The sequence below is a fragment of the Platalea leucorodia genome, assembly GCF_965183815.1.
Source record: "Platalea leucorodia genome assembly, chromosome: 12".
NCBI classification, from domain to species: Eukaryota; Metazoa; Chordata; class Aves; order Pelecaniformes; family Threskiornithidae; genus Platalea; species Platalea leucorodia.
Window position 1 is genome coordinate 3,978,986 of NC_138834.1, and position 19,814 is coordinate 3,998,799.

Here is a 19,814-nt window from a genome sequence, read left to right on the forward strand (position 1 = left end):
CGCTCATATTGCAATAAAATGAGGCAAAAGGCAACATTCAGTACTAGTCATATTGCAGGCAGATGCCATGTTTATCCTTGTGTCTTCTAAATCACTTTGTAGATCACTGCCATTTTACAATAAATAAACCTTACACAAAATGCCAGAAAAAAAGGGTAAAGGTGCATTGCGGCACATATAAATGATTAATTTATTTTCATAAGGTAATTAATGATTGATAAATTGAGTAAATCAAAGCATCTGCTATAAGCAAATACCCCAGTGAATTAAATGCCAGTTCTTATTATTTTATTAACTGTTGTGGCTTTTTACATATTTCTGAAGGAGAAAGAGTTCTCAAGGGCTTATGAGAACCTTTTCTTTGGTTTGATCCTCTTGGATTTGTATTCCATGAGCTCTGGATTAAATAAATCCACAAGAAACCTCTCCAACATCAGCAGGTTTCTCTACATTTAGCACTGATTCTAGAAGAACCTACAAATCTCCAATGTCTTCAACCTATCTAGGTTCTCTTACTTTTGGGTCTATGTGCATGAAAAAGATTAATTACTCCACTTAGCCTGTTTTGAGTAGTGGTTTTGAGGAAAAAAAAAAAAAAGAAAAGAGAAATATTTCACTCAGCTCTACTAAAAACTCAGCAAAACAGATTTCAAATGTTTTTAGCAACCGAAGCTTTAAGGGGCATACTGTTGGCATACAAATTGGCCATTCCTTAAGAGAAAAAAAACTACCTTAAAGCGACCAGAATAAGGTATGTGATACTCTTGAACCTGTCACAGAGAAACCATGCGGGCAAAGAAAAAAACTTTTAACTAACCCAACTGCAGTTTGTCCCCTCAATCTAGCAGATATCGTGTTCACCAGAGGACTACATCAAATGGCCCTTAGACAGAACTGCTAAGAAGGAGATTTTAAAATGAAAGAGGAATGATGTACAGAATAAAAAGGCCATATTAAAAAAGAACAAGTAGGCAGCTGTTGAAATATATATGTATATGTGAACAGCATTAGTATCACCCAGGTCTGCATGGTGCCAGTAGGTATTAAATATTCCAACTATGACTGCAGTAATTGGCTTTCATTCAGCTTCCAAATGAATTTCTGAGGGGGAAGATAATGCATGTTTTAACATATTTTGAAATTATCTGTAATTATATAGATATTCCTTTGCTATCTTTTTACATCTCTCCTTTTGACTCAATGCATGAGGTTTTCTTCTTCTTCTAAATGTGGAGGCTTATCATCATTGCTCTGCTTCCAGGGCAGTGAAAGCAAGCTAGCTTTCATCTGCTGTGAACAGTCTGGAACACAATATTCAGTTTTGATTCCTCAATATGCACACAGATTATGCTTTCGTTACCCCATATAAAAAGCTGTGAATTGGTATCTGTGAGATTCCTGTGTCATAGGACTACTTTTTTATTCTTAGTAACACTGAGGTTCCACACAGCCTTTTTCATGTAAGGATTTTGAGGCACAAAACATCAACTAATGAAAGTCTTGTGATACTCCTGTACTACTGCACCAATTTTTTATGTATGGATTGCAGAATACAGATAAAATAAGCCAGTGTTGCGAGTTAGAACCAAAAAAAGAACATAGGACTGCAGTGAGACCTCCCTCCCACACTCCTGCTATCGATTTGGTAATTAAGGATCTGATCTGGCCTAGTGAGGTCATGGAGTTCACTGCAGTGGAATTAGGTTTAGGGACTGTACATTTTAAATTCTGATTACAGTCAGAAAAATTATGCATTTTCTTATCCAACAGACCTACTCTCAGTAATGCAAACTATGATCATAAGATGACAATTTTACTATGCTTCTGAATATAATCTTGTCCTACAGTGAGGAATCTTAGAATCACAGAATTATTTACATTGAAAAAGACCTTTAAGATGTTCAAGTCCAACCATTAACCCAGCACTGCCAAGTCCACTGCTAAACCATGTCCCTAAGCACCACATCTCCCCGGCTTTTAGATACCTCCAGGGATGGGGACTCAGCCCCTGCCCTGGGCAGCCTGGGCCAGGGCCTGACAGCCCTTTGGGGGAAGAAACTTTTCCTGATATCCCACCCAACCCTGCCCTGGCGCAGCTTGAGGCCGTTCCCTCTCGTCCCATCGCTTGTTCCTGGGGAGCAGAGACCGACCCCCCCGGCTCCAGCCTCCTTTCAGGCCGTTGCAGAGAGCGATGAGGGCTCCCCTCAGCCTCCTCTTCTCCAGGCTGAGCCCCCCCAGCTCCCCCAGCCGCTCCTCCCCAGCCTTGTGCTCCAGCCCCTGCCCCAGCCTCGCTGCCCTGCTCTGGCCACGCTCCAGCCCCTCCATGGCCGCCTTGGGGTGCGGGGCCCAGCGCTGAGCACAGCACTCGAGGGGCGGCCTCACCAGTGCCCAGCAGAGGGGGACGATCCCTGCCCTGCTCCTACTGGCCACACTGTTCCTGATACAAGCCAGGATGCTATTGGCCGCCTTGGCCACCTGGGCACACTGCCGGCTCATATTCAGCTGGCTGTCAACCAACACCCCCAGGTGCTCAGCTCTCCAGCCACTCCTCCCCCAGCCCGCAGCGTTGCATGGGGTTGATGTGACCCAAGTGCAGGACCTGGCCCTGAGCCTTGCTGACCCTCACCCCGTGGCCTGGGCCCATGGATCCGGCCTGGCCAGGTCCCTCTGCAGAGCCTCCCTGCTCTCCAGCAGATCCATGCTCCTGCCCAACTTGGCGTCCTCTGCGAACTGACTGAGGGTGCGCTCGATCCCCTCATCCAGATCATCAGCAAAGATGTTAAACAGAACTGGCCCCAATACTGAGCCCTTAAAGAGACTTAAAAACAAGCAGCTACTAAATGCTTACCCCATCCAATTCCGTAATAATATAAGTGCTTGCTCTCTTCTGACCCAAATACTTTGATCACCATGCTGTAAAGATGAAATCCTTCCACCAGCATCCATGCAAAAGCACTCAGGAAGAAAAAATGAAGAAGAATGGCCAAGATCTTGCAAGGCACCTAAATTAAGAACAAAAATTAATACATTACTTCTTTTTGATGCCGTCACATTGGTTTTCCAATTTTTTTTTTTTATTTCTGTATACATTTACATGTTAAATGCTAAATCACCAGAGTAAAACAGTCTTAAAAACAAAGCACTAGAGAATTTAATTTTTCTACAGCATTTTCAGATAGCTTCAGGGTAACAAATCCTCTTACCTTTTAACAAAAAACATTGCCAAACATGATACGGAAATCCAAACTGATTATTTATTTATAACAGTAGGAGCAATACTCCTATTAAAGCCTACAAAATATTTAAGAATTCAAAACTGAAGAGTCGATATCCTGTTGCTGAGCCTGTAGTAAATATAGGAGAGTCAAAGAAGTGGGGGTACAGGCATTGCCTTGTACCCGGCTCCCTGTTCTGTGATGGTAAGAAAACCGGCAGAGTTCATGCCTCATTTTCTACGAAGAACTGGTAGAAAGTCAGTAGATCAGTTAAGCTTTGGTGAAACATGGAAATTTTAAAATAAGGTGCCATGTTGAACCTGCTTTTTAGTTACAGTTTGCCATGTGGCTTTCCTACTTCACTGTTCTTCATAATAAAAACAGGGTAACACACAAATGAAATCACACTGTATTCCAGTGTCTGTCTGTCCTGGTTAGAAATTCTGTAAAAGTCTCACATGCTCCTCCATCAGCAATACTAATGCAGACATTTCAAAAAATTATAACAAGCTATCATTGGTTCTTGAGTCCTAATTGCTCTACGATGGGCATCTAATTTACCTGCCTGTTTGAATTCTCAATTTCCCATAGTCTGAAGTACGTATCAGGTGTACGTGAAGTCATATTTGACAAGAACACATCTAGTGATTAAAGCAAAGAACTGAAAGTCATCTCTGTAGGGTGTTTACAGACAATTTGAATACTCCTTGATAGTCCTTTATTCACTATGTGCAGAAGTTTAAGCAACAGCAAAATACCATCTAGAAAGTAAGCCCACCCGGTGTAAACTGTTTCAACTTAAACTATAACATGTTTTGAAGTGAAACAAATGCTGCCTGCAAAAAGAGGAACGCCGTGCTTACAGCACTGCAGCAAGAAGTAAAAGCATCCTCTCGAGTCCTGTTTACACCCGCCTCAGTGCTTATGGCCCACCCTGGGCTAGAGGAAATGCAGGCTGGGCTTAAGACCTGGCTTTTCCTTAAGTTGCTCCTCAAAGAGATCTTTACATTTTTCTCTAAGTCTCCTATCAGCCTACCTTATGAAAACAGGAAAACCTAATCCTTTCTTCTTCCCCTCTCCGCACGTATTCACACAGCACATTCTGCTTTCCCCACTAATTGCTTTTCGAGGATGTCTCACCACAAGTGGTTTCGCTCATCATGCAGTAATTGAACAGATGTGACTGCCAATGATCTTACCACAAGATAACCTTCTTTGGTTTGCTTTCAGTTAAGGCACATTTTAAACACGCTCTTGGAACGAGTCCCAGCTATATCTCAGTTTTGCATCTTGTAGCATACTGATGATGGTCATTCTGCTCTGTAGTTGTAACGTCCCTTCTGTGACACCGACAGAATTTCAGGGGGGTTGCTTGCATGCAGTCCATATAAATGGGAAGACTTTTTTTTTTACCCCCTTCAAGGTTTCCCTTCCTCCCCTGGACAAGTCACAGTAAGGCATCCAGGCAGGTGGAGTCTGTGTGCTGAGAAGGCATTCCCAGTAGGAACCAGTTTGCTGCTACAGTGGTCTTCAGATATTAATCATTAGCTCCCTTTCTGCATTAGCTTAGCTGCCCTGTGCTGGCATTTTATTCTTTTTGTTGATGGTTCGGAATTTTGTACACTAATGAAAATGAAAATGTTGGGACTTGATAGTATAATGAAAATTGGAGCCTTCCCGTACCTTCTGACTTGTACTCAGCTGGTTCTGTGCTAGCGCAAGGACATTCTAATGCAAATCCACTGTGACTATTCGTATTAAAAAGCAATAACTTTGGTTTTCATTCATGTAAGTGAGATCTGTAAGTGTTTTAGTATTTCGCAATGTTTGGTGACATATAACTAAACCAGATTTGCTTATTGACAAAAACTGTAAAAACCTTTCCAGTTAATTTTATCATAAGGCTATGAAATCCATTTTAATGCCTTTTGATTTCTACCAGAAGATTAGCTCACAAAAATAAAAACGCAACATAAAGCTGAGTTACAAGCTAGTTCTGTCAAATGGATACTTTCCAATTTTTGAGTAGCCAAACAATATGAACCACAAAACAGCAGAAAAATAAAACATAGTGAAGTAGCAGGAGGCTGGTCTGTATATAATTTTGTATAATACGGAGTTGCAGATTTTTACATAAAATCCATACCAAAGTTGTTACTCAGTCTGTATTTGTGCCTTAATTATTACTTTGAAGATACTCTTAAATGACAGAATTGTCTTCTGGAAAAAGGCATTGAAAAGCTGAGACTTTACATATTAAGAACAAACACGTGTCCCTTGCCGTATCGTATGATGCGCACTACTTTTGGTAGAACACCTGTAAAAAGACAGATCTCATTACTGTTACTCTTACAGTTGACTACTTGTGAGTCCGTGGAAATAGAAAAATCAGCCCAGCCAGTAACAAGGCTTATCATGTTATAGTTGCTGAGAAAGTAAAGCAGATTCTCAGAAAGGCCTCTCAGAAAATAACAGCCATTTGGTTACTGAGAACAGTCTTAAAACAGATAGGCAAATTTGCATACATTTTCTAAATTCAACGTACAATAGTGTTTTCCATTTAAGGGGCAATCTTACTGCATTACACAGAACCCTCTGAAAATGTCCTTCCCTGCAATCTATATACTGCTTTGATACACAGCCTTGGATTTCTGCAGCTATATATACTGTAAACAAAAGCAGCTCATTTCATCTCTCTATTTGGAAGTGTTTTAAGCAATGCCATGCAGGAGCACTGAGTGAGAAACAGCTCAGTACACTGATGCAGAACTGCAAATAGTAGACACATTAAATTTTCCAGTTGTGCTGGAAAAACACAGTGCTGCCTAACACACTATACTTCAATTTTCATTTTCCTACGTCTAATACTTCGCTTTCTCCCACAAACATGCTCAGGTCTTTGGAAGGCTTTAGTAGCCTAAAGATGGTTAATTATTTTTAAATGCACACTGCTGTTTGGGATTCTGTTAAAAGAATGGTGCTCTCTAGTCTGTAGCAGAGAGTAAGTACATAAGACAGCAAACCTCTCTGAAGAAACAAATCCATCTATTGCTGAACGTCTACGGGAAGTCCTTAGGCTGGCGTGCTGATAGCAGAGAGATCTTAGGGCCGTGGCAGTACAGGAAGAAAATGCTGTGTGCAAAGATATTGGCTTTCTCTAGAAGAAAGATATCCTGGTTTCAGGAATCATTACCTTCCTGGAATATGCCATGATCATTTAGGACTACTGTTTTAGCACTACTGATGTTAGGTACCAAGGACCAGCTCTTAAAAAAAAAAAAAAAAAAACCAAAAACATTCTTGGATGTATTAGAAAGATCAAAGTCCTGTTAGTAGGAATAGAGTTCTGTGGTTAAAAATTACTCCTACTCTACAAAAGGAAAATTGTTGTAGTATAAATTGTAAATTATTAAATAATATATTTGAAATTACCAGGGGAATACTGTATGCGACACCTGGAATCAAAAACTAAATATCCTTAGAGGGGGAGATGGGAAAAGGATGGAGAGTCTAGAGGCAGTCATGGAAGAAAGTGGTGCCAGCTCACGGCCTGTTCCTGTGATGCCATCCCCTACTGCACTGTACTTCCTCGAGCAAACTGGTACCACTGGTCCTTTCAAGAAACGGCACTTATCAGCTGTTTAGCACTAGATACAACCATCTTTGGCAGAAGCAGAAGATTAAGAACTTTACACCTTCTGGTGTAAATACTGCCTCCCTCTTTTTGTAAACTACCATTTAGCAGTCCAATTAAAGCAGCAATTAAAGGTATTAAAACTAATGTCAAAGCTAGTGAGAACAGAGCATGCAGAAGGTAAGGACACGAGACTAATAAAAGGATGAATCACAACACCCCTGATCCCGAGAGGTTAAAACAATGAAAATAAAAGCATAGCAGACAGTATGTACATCATGCTTTTCAGCTTTAAGATCTTTACAGTATTGTGCCCTACAATTACTGCTGTTACAGAGGAGATAGGGCTGAAAGATCCATGGATTCTGTGAAGTGTTCCACTTTGGAAAGCCTGCGGCATAAACCAGGTCTTGCTTTCTGTGTGCTACTGTTTCAATTTAACTAAAGTACGTTTTGAGTAGGTTTAAGAGAAATGAAAATATGCACCTATTAAACTGCAACTAAAGTCTATGTGAGCGTTTCACAAGCTTAGCTACATCTTGCTTAACTGAACGAGCAAGATGTCTGTGTGTGGACAAGGCACATTATAAATGCAGGTGGACAGGTCTCTGGGGAACACGGGCTCTACCTACACCCAACTAAAACCAAGAAACGCAACTAGTATTTCAGAGTATTTTAAAAGACTGGAGCTGATGCTGGCCTTGATAAGGTGTAAAGAGGCTTTTACACGTTAGCTGAAGTGACTCAGTTGGATTGTCTGAAAATCTGGAATGGATGAAAAAGGAAAAACTGTGAGAATAAGACAACATTACGCTGAGTGAACGTTTTATTGCTCTCAAGCCTATGTCCCTTCAGCAGAGTTTTAGCTCTGTGTTTACTCAGAGAGGATTATTTCAATGTCTGGTTTCCATTGTCTTCAGTTTCAATTATACCTTTTGCTGCTCTCCACTGTCTCCATTTCATTTTCCTTCTAAACCATTCCCTACCATTTTCTCCCTTGCACATTACCTTACTGTCCTGGTTTCGGCTGGGACAGAGTTAATTTTCTTCCTAGTAGCCGGCAGAGTGCTGTGTTTTGGATTTAGGATGACAATAATGTTGATAACGCACTCATGTTTGAGTTGTTGCTGAGCAGTGCTTACACTGGTCAAGGCCTTTCCAGCTTCCCCTGCTCTGCCCGGTGCACAAGGAGCTGGGAGGGGGCACAGCCAGGACGGCTGGCCCAGACTGGCCCCAGGGCTGTTCCATACCGTATGGCGTCATGCCCAGTATAGAAACTGGGGGGAGCTGGCTGAGGGGCAGCGATCGCTGCTCGGGGACGGGCTGGGCATTGGTCAGCGGGTGCTGAGCGGTTGCACCACTTGTTTTTCCTGGGTTTTGTTCCTCTCTTTTTTGTTGTTTTCCTTTTCACTATTACTATTATTATCATTATCATTATTTTATTTCAATTATTAAACTGTTCTTATCTCAACCCACGAGTTTTCTTACTTTTGCCCTTCCAATTTTCTCCCCCATCCCACCAGGGAGGGGAGGGTGAGCAAGCGACCGTCTGGTGCTTAGTTGCCAGCTGGGGTTAAGCCATGACACTTACTCATTCAGGACCTACCTGAATGTTAAACAGCAAAAGAATATGAACTTAGTTTTACAAAGTGCTTTTAGACCCTCAGGTAATAATAGCCTATGTAAAACCAGACATTACTGTTATTTATAAACTTAACAGATGTTCAGGGGATCCCATTTGAGCTGAATATAAATTTAAGTAGCTGTTGTATTGGCAAAATGAAAAGTGTACAAAGCTCATATTTACTTGTACTGACAATAAAAAGAATAAAAGATTAATAGAAACTGTTCACTGCTTGTCAAAAGTAATATGGAGCAACAGCTGGTCCCCAAAGTAGCCAAGTTTTGACCATTACAAAAACACAACACACTGGAAGATTATCTTAAAATCAGGGTTTTTTTCCGCTTTTTGCATGTGTGACTTTCCATCAATGGACTTTATGTTACTTTAAATAGCATTTTTCAAACACAACAGTGGAAGCAAATTGACTTTACTGGTATGTAATACTGTTAACTTGGCATATTCATCTTAATCTAACCCAGCTGATTTGGATGCCAGTTTTAATGGTTTAGATCCTGGTACTCTGCATAAGGAATTCCTACCTGTAGTAGCAGATCCATAAAATCAATCTGTGATTTCAAGTTCTAATCTATGTCATCAGGCAGAAAAAGCCTATACATGTATAGAGCTTAAGTACCATGTAAGCAATATGAAGGTGTTTGTCATTTGCTTAAGTGGTTGCCTTAGATGCCCAGAGAAGTATACACACGTTTTACGATACTAAGGAGCTCAGATTAAACTCTTACACAGCGATGCTTAGAGGTAATGCTTTCTGCCACCTCTGGCTAATTAAGCAGCAGTTGCTATACCTTTCTCATTGATTATAACTCAGGTCAAATAAACATGAATGATACTTAAAAATCATCTACATTTCCAGAGTAGAGATAATGATCAATAAATCTGCTGTTCAGAAAAACAGCGTATTCTACCACACAAATAAAACTTTATGAGCAAAAAACAAAGACCTTCTGTTTTGCTCTCCAAGAAAGCACAAGAAATTGCCACAGCTCTGTCAGGAAGCTCATTACCTTCCAACAAGAATAAGATGACTTTTTAATGTGGAAAAAAAAGGCAAACTGTACCATAGCAGAGAATTCATTATTAAAAAAAAAAACCAAACAGCCTCCCCCGCAAAAAAAAACAACCCAAAACTCTAACAGAAATACAAATACCTTACCTAAACACAAAATTCATATAATTTTCTCCAATACAGAATTCCTACAGTTTTCAATACGGAGAATGGATGAGAGCAAGCATAAGCCACGTCAGGCTGAAGCCAGCCAAGCCATTTGAACACACAACTGAAATGTACGCCATTACTATAGTGATTTTTCCATTTGATGGGTGCATCTCTCTCTCAGTTTTGCAAACATCCAGATGTGGCTGGATACTATGATAACACTATTTGGATACACAGAAGGCTTTATCCAGTGTTGTAGGATGTCATTTTTGGCTAAGGCAGGTTAAAAATAGGAGACCTCGCATGCAAGACCCTTTCTTGCATGTGGCACGTGGCGTTCATCCCATGGAGCTGCCTCACAAAACACACACTTGCTCTTTCTAGCGCTTACCGTTCCAGGGCTGAACTGAAAGCTGGTGAGAAGCAGGATCTGAGCCACCAAGACAGCAAAGGACAGGTTAGCATGGATATGATAGCGCTGGTTGCGGATGGTGCTGACGGACCTGGCAGAAGATAGAAAGACACAGGAATAAACCAGTATTTCAAGAGGCATGAACATATTTCCGATTTATCAGCAAGCATTTTGATTGGCTTTTGGTCACTCGTTTTGGAGGGGTTATCATGCTGTCTTTTGAGCACTCCTTCCTCCAGGATGGAGTTTTACCTAACTGGTTTCTTGCATATTCTGCTGCCGTCCTGAAGGCAGCAGAAAGACTGATTTGCACATTAACTAGCTCTCCTAATGACTTGTGATAGAATATTATCGAAAGGCTTGATCCTGAATGGTGCTGAGCTGTCAAGGAAGTCAGATCTGCACCTCACAGAAAGCATGCTGCACCTTGCACCATCTAGCCCACACCTTGCCACAGACCTTCTGGTTTTATTTTGTTGGTATTTGCCTGTATTAGAAATAAGTGAACGTTAAAAGATTCTGTTTACAATTTTGACTTTACTATTACCAGCTTTTGAGCACAGGAACTATAGCTACTTATACGGATGGGCAGTGCCTATCTTGACAGAGACCTAACCTTGATTACAACATCATTTGAAACACTCTCTCTTGGCTTTGCAAAAACCAGCTGGAAATCTGACAAGAACACGCTTTCCTGGGAGTCTTTGGACCTCGTGTTTCTGTTCTCATCCAGAAAGAGGAAGTAGAAAACAAATAAAAACATTTCTCTGAACATTGCAGGCCTTTTGCATAATTTTATTCTTCTCTTTAAAAAAAGAACAGTACTAGTGATAAGAGGTTTTCTGTTTCAATCCATACTGCCTGCCAGCCCCTAGGAGGCCTGGACCGTTTGACTACGCAAATGGCAATGCTTCCTCCACACAACAGTAAGCACTCCCATCTTTTTGTTGTGTCACACTGGATGGCGATGACTTTTGCAACCGCTGGGGACACATCGTGCGTGCTCCCTGCAGCAGGGTGACGCAGACAGGACCACGCGGACGATGGCTTGCTGTCAGCCCTGCTCCTCCAGCACTGCTGTAGCCAGTGCTCCATTAGAAGGGAGCGAAGAGGGAGACAACAAGAAGTATCGATGTCCTAAAAGTAATTCAAAGAGACAGGTTGCACTGCCTGGTGCCAAGGGCTTTCTAATAAGGAACCTCACACAGTCACACACTGCAACATCGTTACCCAGGAGGCAATCAGGACTGCCCTCCTGGGAAGCAGCCGTCGTTGCCAGTACGCGGAGTAGCAAAGAACTTGCCAGATTCCTCTCCACTTACCTCATGGTCATCTAACACTGCATTGCAAAATTTTGCTTCAGCTGTTTAATGAGGCCCTGCTCTCCAGTGAAAACCTAATCAAATTATTTTTAATTGGCAGTTTGAATGATCTTGTATGTAGGTGGGGTGCTTAACCCTGTGACAGTCAGCTGGGTCCAAGCTCTCTTTCCAAGTCTTCTGTTTGCCTCCAGTTTCTTGACGAGTTTTCAGCCCCGCTGCAGTAATCCTTTTGCTCCTTTTTCCTTTCTAAACACTGTAACATCCAGTTTCGCACTCAGACAAAAATGGAGCAGATCATTCCCCTTAGCCTAAACATGCCAACAGCGCAATGCCAGATAGGCAGACGTTGGAGTTATTTAGAGTGGATTTTGCCATGCGTTACGCACTTAATCCAAGTATGACCAACACAGATCTTGAGACTTGGAAATAATACGGGGTTTGGAACAAACAAACATTGCAATCAGTTTACTGGGTTTCAGCAAGTCCTTTTTCCTAGAAACTGGCCTCTTAACAGGATGTCCAAAAGACATGCTTAGGCACAGAAATCAGAAATTGAACTCTTGAGTAGGAAGAACATGGTTTAGTGTGCGAAAGGAGACAAGAATCCCATTCCTCGCTGTGCTCCCAATCTGCTGCGCAACCTTGGACAAGTTACTTCACCCTTTGTCAGGTTTTCTATTTTTTATTTAGACAGAAACTTCTATGAAAGCTTTTTCAGAAATGTTTGTATCAAGCCTAGCTGGACCTCAAACTCAGTTGTCACTACTGGAATATAAACAAGCACAGAGACCCTAAGTGCCCCGTGGCAGAAACCTTCCCAGTGCAGAGAGCCCTCAAAGGGGCTGCCGTGTTACAGGCAGGAGGCTGCAGGGATCCAGAGGATTTAAACATAAGCCATGGAGTGAATTTCAGACTGCTTATAGTGTCCTTCATCCTACTAAAGCAACACATCAGAAAACTAGCCTAACAGAGAACAGCAAGATACTTGAAAAGAAACATGGGTTATACGATGTAATTGTGTACAAGCTGTATGAAACAGAAGTGAGGCAGCTAATGTTGACCAAGCCTTCCTTTCTGGGCATACCTTTATAAACACGCTGCCTTACAGACAGGACAGTTGAAAAGCAGAAAGAAGTACTGATTGTACACTCCAAGCAGTCCAGAGATATATGGGGGGGGGGGGGGGGGAGAGGGGATGATCCTGCAGTCCTTGCTCATACTGTACTTGCTTTGAGCTCCAGACCAAGCCCTCCTACAGCCTCCTTGCAATATTCCTGAACTATAGCAAAACATGGAGAGCTTAAAAAAAAAAAAACCAAAAATCCCTCATAGGCTGGAAATAGCTTGCTATACAAAGACCACCCCATTTCAGGAAATGAAAGTAATTTAGAAATAACCAACCAACTGTTACAAATACATGTGCAGAACCTAATAAAGGAAGGTTGTAGAATTAATAGCCTTTGTATTATCCTGAGCACCTGAAGGGATCCTAACCAGTGGCCTGAAATGCACTGCTTGGCTTTCTGCACGATAGTTGCTCAGCAGGTATTAAGTTAAAATTACTCACGACAATATAGCAAATGTGACCAGCGTGATCGTCAAGCAGAAGATGGACAGAGCACAGCCAATGTAAGTGATGGAGGAGAGGGCCACCTGGTGTTCTCTTGTTAGCTGTACACAAAGAAACAAAAGAAATAAAAACTATTAATTGAGTTATTACGCTACAGAAGCACAGGTCAGCCCCCCGCACATAGCGTTTCCTCCTCCATCCGCCCATATATAAGCTGATATTCACAATCATTCGCTGCTGTTTCTAACAGGGGTAATGAAGAGCCAACTCCAAATTCGGTTGCACAGCCAGGGCATCCCCATGCCCATGGCATTTGGTTCCTCTTTTCTTTCATAAACCAGTATTTCCTCAGAAAGTTAATTTCTCTGCTGCTGCGATATCGCCAAGCCTGAGATTAGGGCAGTTTATTGGGCTGCACAAACAATGTCAGCAATGGGATCTTTCACAGCTCGCAGGGCACTTTGCTAATGCTCTCACGCTGCAATAATTTACATCATTGTGCAAATACCAGAAGTGCTTCACAGCAGTGAGAACTGACAAACCAAGATAACCCATAAATCACCGGCCATTTATAGCCAACTTGTTTTGTTTAATGTATCATGTTTTCAGTGCCTGTTGAAGGAGCTGGACTGACACCTACAGAATGAAAAACCACAGGAAAGACCCAGCATGAGCAGTCAGAGTGTCAGTCTCTCGTCCCAGCCTCTGTTTTTATCTACAGGCACCTTTTGTAGAAATAATTCAATTTTCATGAACATTTAATCTGTAACTCCATAGTGCCTGCCACTAGGATCTATGTTAAAACCTGGATAGATTCAATGGGGGAGGGACAGTGTGTTTTGACCATTCATCTAAATTAATCAGAAAGCGTGCTTTAATTTTCCATGCAAGTTCTCGTAGAAGAATGACAAAAAAGCCACACCCAACAAAGGGAGCCAGGCAGTATTAATATATAATAAGTAGAACAGAGCTAAGCAGGAAAAAGTTTTCTCATCTCAGAAGAATTTTCAAACATTTTTCCTGACTTGAATGTGGATAGAGTTGACATTTTCATAAACTGAACATTTGGGAAAAAAAATTGTGGTCAATCAAAAAGTTTTAGTTTTGATGCTTGAAATACTATGTTTTTATTTCAACATCTATTTACTATAAATGAAATTCCTAGCTGAATACTCATTCAAAATATTTATTTATTCTGAAAAATACTGAGAGGACCAATATATTTTCCAATTTTTTTTAAAGAACTCTATCTAATAAAAAATAATGCTTTCTCAGAGTTTGGGATTTTCTATCATTTTCCACACACACAATAAAAATTCCCCGCAAAGTATTTCATCAGAGATTATCACACCCAACCAGTTCTACCAATAAACTTCCCATTAAAATTCCTTTTAAAGCAGAGAAATAACATGCCATGTGGTTATGAGAAAAAAAAAATTTAAATACAGACAAAAATTATGTGTTGTGTAGGTACATTTTCCTTGTAATTATCTGTCAACAGTATCGGCTCACGTGCCGTAAGTTTTACGGTGGAATAGCTTGTGGCTCGCTCAGCAATCTCAGAACTATTAAGCGATGCAGCAGCAGCACTGAAAGACAACTGTTGCTATGGTGTTACAGTTCCTAGGAAATATGATGCAGCTCTTTAGTATTTTTTCTCTTTCAGCCAAAGACACATTTCTTTTCCTTGACTCGGATAGCATCAATTACAGAAACAAAAGGGTTCTGTGTGTTGGACCAGCTTAAAAGGTCCATATAATTTCTACAAAAGAGCTCCTATCGTCCCTCATCACCCAGAGAAGCCGTGTATAGCCATTCTTCACAGAATATTCCTGAAATAGGAATAACTTGTGTGGTAAATTGGGCAGTTGAGAAGTGATTTCCTCATCAGGGATATTCATGTCCAAAATGCATGGACCTTATTTCCTGATTGCTCCAATACACATCCCTTTCTCTTGCTACAGGTGGCTTGCAGTTCTACAGAGGGAGGAGGGGAGCAGAGGAAGTTTTCCAGCTTCGAGTCACTCTGAAATCAGTATTTCTCAGCAGTTCAAGGCTTTCTTTCACTCCTTTCACTCCCAACACCTGCAGCCAGAAAACGTTCCCTACAGAGGTCAAAGCCGCTCAGTGCTTATGTAGATTTACAGTGGTCTATCACAGTGTTTGCATTGGCAAAGGCGGGTAAGATCTGCAAGGAAAGGTAATGTCTTACTATCACATACAAGTACAGAAGATACAGGGGATCCATCTAGTGGAAATGGGCAAAAATCAAAGCCTCTGTTTTTTTCCAAGATACATTCAAAAGAAGATAATGATCACACAAACATCTTTTTCTAACCAATTTTTATCAAAACTAACATGCCTCTAAGAAAGTCTTTCCCTGGGTTTTAGCTCAGTCTTCCTCCAGAAACCTCTGCAGGGCAAGACAAGACATGAATCAGGCTCTCCCAAGTGGAGCCTGTATTACTTAGAAACAAAAAAGGAAAAAAAAAAAATCTCTTATCAACAAAATGTAGAAGACTCATTCAAACCTAAAATAACCTACAGAGGTCTCCACATCTATGAACTGGAAATTGCTCTTGCTCTTGAATCAATACTTGCAACAACTATTTCAAAAACAACACGGCTGTAGTTCACATTCTCATCTTGCCTGGTGCAAGGGACAGAAAGCCTGTAGGTAGTTTTGAACCATTTTTTGTTTATTAAGGAAAAGGCGGAGCCTGCAATAGCTGTTCTCAAACTGACCTGTCAGGTTGGAGGGGTGCAAGAGAGCGGTCCCTGTTCACAGCAGCTCCAGCCGGTGAAACCTAGGTCCTTTCTGGGGGTGATACAAATTGCAGAGGGAGGATACAGCATGAAAACAAGGCCTGGAACGATTTCCAGGTGTGGAGTCTCAGTTCTAAATACAGGTATATGGTACAGGAGAGGAAAGAACCTGTATTTAAGATATCAGGTCTCTACTAACTTCTCCCAACCCAGCTGGTAGAGCACAGCTGAATGTTGCATGTCTATGTTCACATTGTAAGGGATAGCAAGCATGCAGTTTTTTAGAAATACCTGGATTGTCAAAGCATTGCATATCATCAAGTAAGAAACAATTTCCTATAAATTCCAATGCTCTGATACGAGCTGACTTCATCTTACCTAAGCTTGTCTTTTTGAAAATTTTCAGACTTCGTGCATGACGTGGAATATAAGACAATAATTTGGGATGATCTTGTAGTCAGCACAAAAATGCTAATCAGGCTATGATGCTTTTACTAAAGAAAAGAGCATTAAAAAGTACCAAATAAAACATTGAGCAATCTGTGAAGTAGTCCCATGAGCCTTATTCTCACACTTGTCCCAATCTACATTAAATCATTCTTTTCTTCTAAAAGGTTTTGCTTCTTTGAGTTTATAAGGTCATTCTCTTACTCTGCAGCAAGCTGAAAAGCTAGGAAACAAGCTCATGCAGTCATGAGTGTTAGTAATCATGAACACTAAAAGACAGATGTTTCTTCGTTTCAGCTTTGACAAACAGTCTAATCAAAAATTCATACTCCATATAAAACTCCCACTCTTTTAGTTTAGGCTGTAACACCCTCTACCTTGCAAGCGTTGCTAATAGCATGGACAAAGATCTGATGGTTTCGGGAGTTACACCCATCTGCAATATTACAGTCTATTGTTTTACCCTCATTCGCACCCATAGAACAAGCTAGTACATTGCTCAACATTTTTATTTTGGAAACTCACAGGCAACCGGATGGCCTGAGAAGTGATCCTAGCAAGATCCCAGTTCAGATTCCAAATGTATATTTTTCCTTTATGATGTTGTTAACAACAAGAAAATGAGTGACATCTAACTCCTCTGTTTAAAAATAACTGCACACAAAGATGAAAATATATTATTAAAATGGGATGGTACTTTTCATCTCTGGAGTATCTGGAAAAGGTCACTTGAGGCTGAAAGACTTCTTCAGTAGGCTATATATGAAAAATTGTTTGATCTGTATCTAGAACAGAAAACCCACTTATTTATATAACATTAATGAGCAACTATATACACAACAGAGCGCAACAACCCATCAAAAAGCTAAATGGGCTCCAGAAACACAAAACAGCAACTGGTCAGATCCGAGAATCTGTCTGGGCAACCCAGGGCTGACTGCTCAGTGTCCCCCTCCCTGTGTCCCCTTCTGTGTGAAATTTGCACTCCTGTCCCTTTTGCTCATTATTCATCTCTCAGGCAGTCGACTGCATGTTTTCTGCTTTGCAGAGGGGGTGCTTTGGGCTTTCTCCAGAGGAAGGGACATTTTGGGGAAGCACTAATCTAAAATTTTCTTCTTTACATACTGCAAAATATCCCTCTGTGTCTGCCTTTAGAGACAACACGTCAGACAAAGGGCTGAGTTCAAATACTTAAAACAAGTTTTGTCATAGCTGATCCTGAAAGGGTTTGTCCGTATACCAAAATTACAACTTCACAATTTAGCCACCAAAAGCAGTAATTTCATTGTCTAAGCTACTTCTGAAATTTCCTTTCTGAAAAGCAATTCATCTTCTTCCAAAAAAAAGACAAGTTCTTGAACCAAAAAAAAGTTTTACAGCCTTAAAAAATGAGCCCTGCAATCTAAGGACTATATCATACCTATCATTTGTATTTTAGAGTTACTTATTGGTAGAACACAGAATATTACATTTTTGCGTGTGCTTATATAGTATATACATTTTATGAAACCAAAGTTATTTGTTTACTGGTGGAAATGTAAGACATGACAATGATATTTTGCCCTAAGTCCAAACATAAGAGCAAGTTATATTTTAGTGATCCTTTTGGTCAGCTTTCCATCTCAAAGAAGCATTCCTACCATGAGGTTACTTACGATGACGCATGGTTTTTACCCTGTTTATCAAACTGATGGAGATCTGCCACGAGACGATCAGCGGCTGGCCTGGGCTGAAACCCACTCTCAAACCCTTCTGCAAAGGCTTGAAACAATATCTTATGAGACATTTCTTGGGGGGAAGGAAGGAAGGAGAGGTAAGGGTGAAAAATTAAGGCTCAGCCAACCCTATTGAAGCTGCACCTTTAAAATGCAATCTGAATCCAATTAAGAAAAGGATGAATAATTAACTTTGGCAGCCTGAGTGTTTCAGAGACATTAAAACGCTGGCCTTGGCTGATGAAGCTAATGGTTTTAATTGCCTCCAGAAAGGCTGCTGAAATTCAATTTCAGTCCAGTGAGGCCTTTATTTATATATCAAATAATAATAACAATACAAATCTCTGTTTTCCTTCAGCTTGCCAAGCACTTTGTTAGGTACATAACATTATGTTTTTTTCAAATTAACATCTGTGTTTAGTTCATCTGTGTTTAGTTCAGGAAGCTCAGTCTATTCACTGAGACCACAAGAACGGTTTTGGTGGGGCCATACCAATTGCCACTGCACAATCACTACTCACAGAAAGAAAAGTTTAACTTGAATCGGAGACTTCTTCTATCGAGCCACGGTGTATCAGATACCGCAAGTTTAGAGAAAAAAAGCTTCTGAGAGTCACACTTTGCAGCGCAATCATCTTTATCAGCCATTTCCAGCTGAACTGCTTTTGAATTCCCATTCTCTATTAACTGCACAACTCCTAGTGATCGGCAATAAAGTGCTATGAAGGGGGCTTTTCAGGATTAAAGGAACGTTTTCCTACAGCCAGCCCAGCCTGGTGGCTGCTTATTTAAAACTTTTCACTGTGACATGAAAAATTTTGAATTTTCCAAATATCTCTGCCAAGGTATTAATTAGTATTTTTAAAAGCCCACATTGTCTCTTAAAGTAGTTCTGGGCAAGATGTCATCAAACAGTAGGTAACCTGCTCATTACAAATCGCACACAGCAAGTTTTTAGTTCAAATGAAGCCTGAAGGAGGCATGGCAGGGAGGGAGGACTCCAGTTGTGAAGTGGTACCAAATTATAATGAAGTTTGGGGATCAGAAAAGCGGATATTTGCAGGTTCTTTCTCATATCTCTGCTGTGTGACACAAAGCGGTGTGTTTTCTTCAGCCTTCATTTCAGGCCTAAGACTTGCGGTGTTTCCAAAGAAATGTTAAATGCTGTATTTACAGCAGATTATCCTCTCTGAAACTGAAGGAGCTACTTTTGCCCATACGCCTAAGACTTGTACATCTGTTCTCTACTTTTTGTTCCAGCAAAAGCAGACTCGTCCTGGTCTCCAATTAACAGCCAAACCGAAGTCCATCAGAGATGGCTATGAGGAGAACAAAACCCAGCGTGGGTCCAGCAGGCTCCTGCAGGCAGAGAAACGATGGTCTCTTGCCAAAATGAGTCTGAGATTTTTCAGAGCAGTTGAGGATAACTAAATACCCAGCTCCCAGTAAAATTCAGTGAAGATTAGTATGTCTGCCTCCCTTATCCAGGCTTGGGCTTTGATTCAGAAATGTCCATTTCGATTCAGGACTGCGGCTAGCTGTGGCTTGCACCACAGCCAAGAGACTCCAGGTACCCAGCCCTGAATTTCTCCTACACCAGGCTTTGGGGAGAAAGGGCATGAAAAGGCCACTACAGGAGACAGACTGAACTCAAGAGTACAGAATGACTAAATTTAAAGATATTCAACAAAGAACAGTTATGTATAAAGGTGCAGTATCATAACATTTTTATACTGCATGGGGAAATCCTTTAGTCAGCAAGAAGACCTAGCTGCCAAATGGCTCAGTGCTTTCACTTGCACCATAGAAAGGAAGTCTATGTTATTCTGTTAAGTATTCTGATTAAAATAGAGTCCTGTTTCATGCTCTTTTGACCATTATAGCACACTTAAATATTTGTGCTTTTCCAAAATAAAAAGTCATTTTTTGCTC

At 40.9% G+C, this 19,814-nt stretch overlaps 1 protein-coding gene across 1 annotated transcript in view; it reads right to left on the reverse strand.

Annotated features, from left to right (window-relative positions):
• Positions 1–19,814, reverse strand: part of ADGRD1 (adhesion G protein-coupled receptor D1) — a gene marked incomplete at its 5' end in the record, with an annotated part of 159,647 nt that overhangs the window by 40,686 nt on the left and 99,147 nt on the right. The window contains 3 exons of the mRNA XM_082325460.1: positions 2,849–3,002; positions 10,042–10,153; positions 12,952–13,055. Coding sequence (XP_082181586.1) covers positions 2,849–3,002; positions 10,042–10,153; positions 12,952–13,055 — 370 coding nt within the window. The remainder of the gene's footprint in view (positions 1–2,848; positions 3,003–10,041; positions 10,154–12,951; positions 13,056–19,814) is intronic.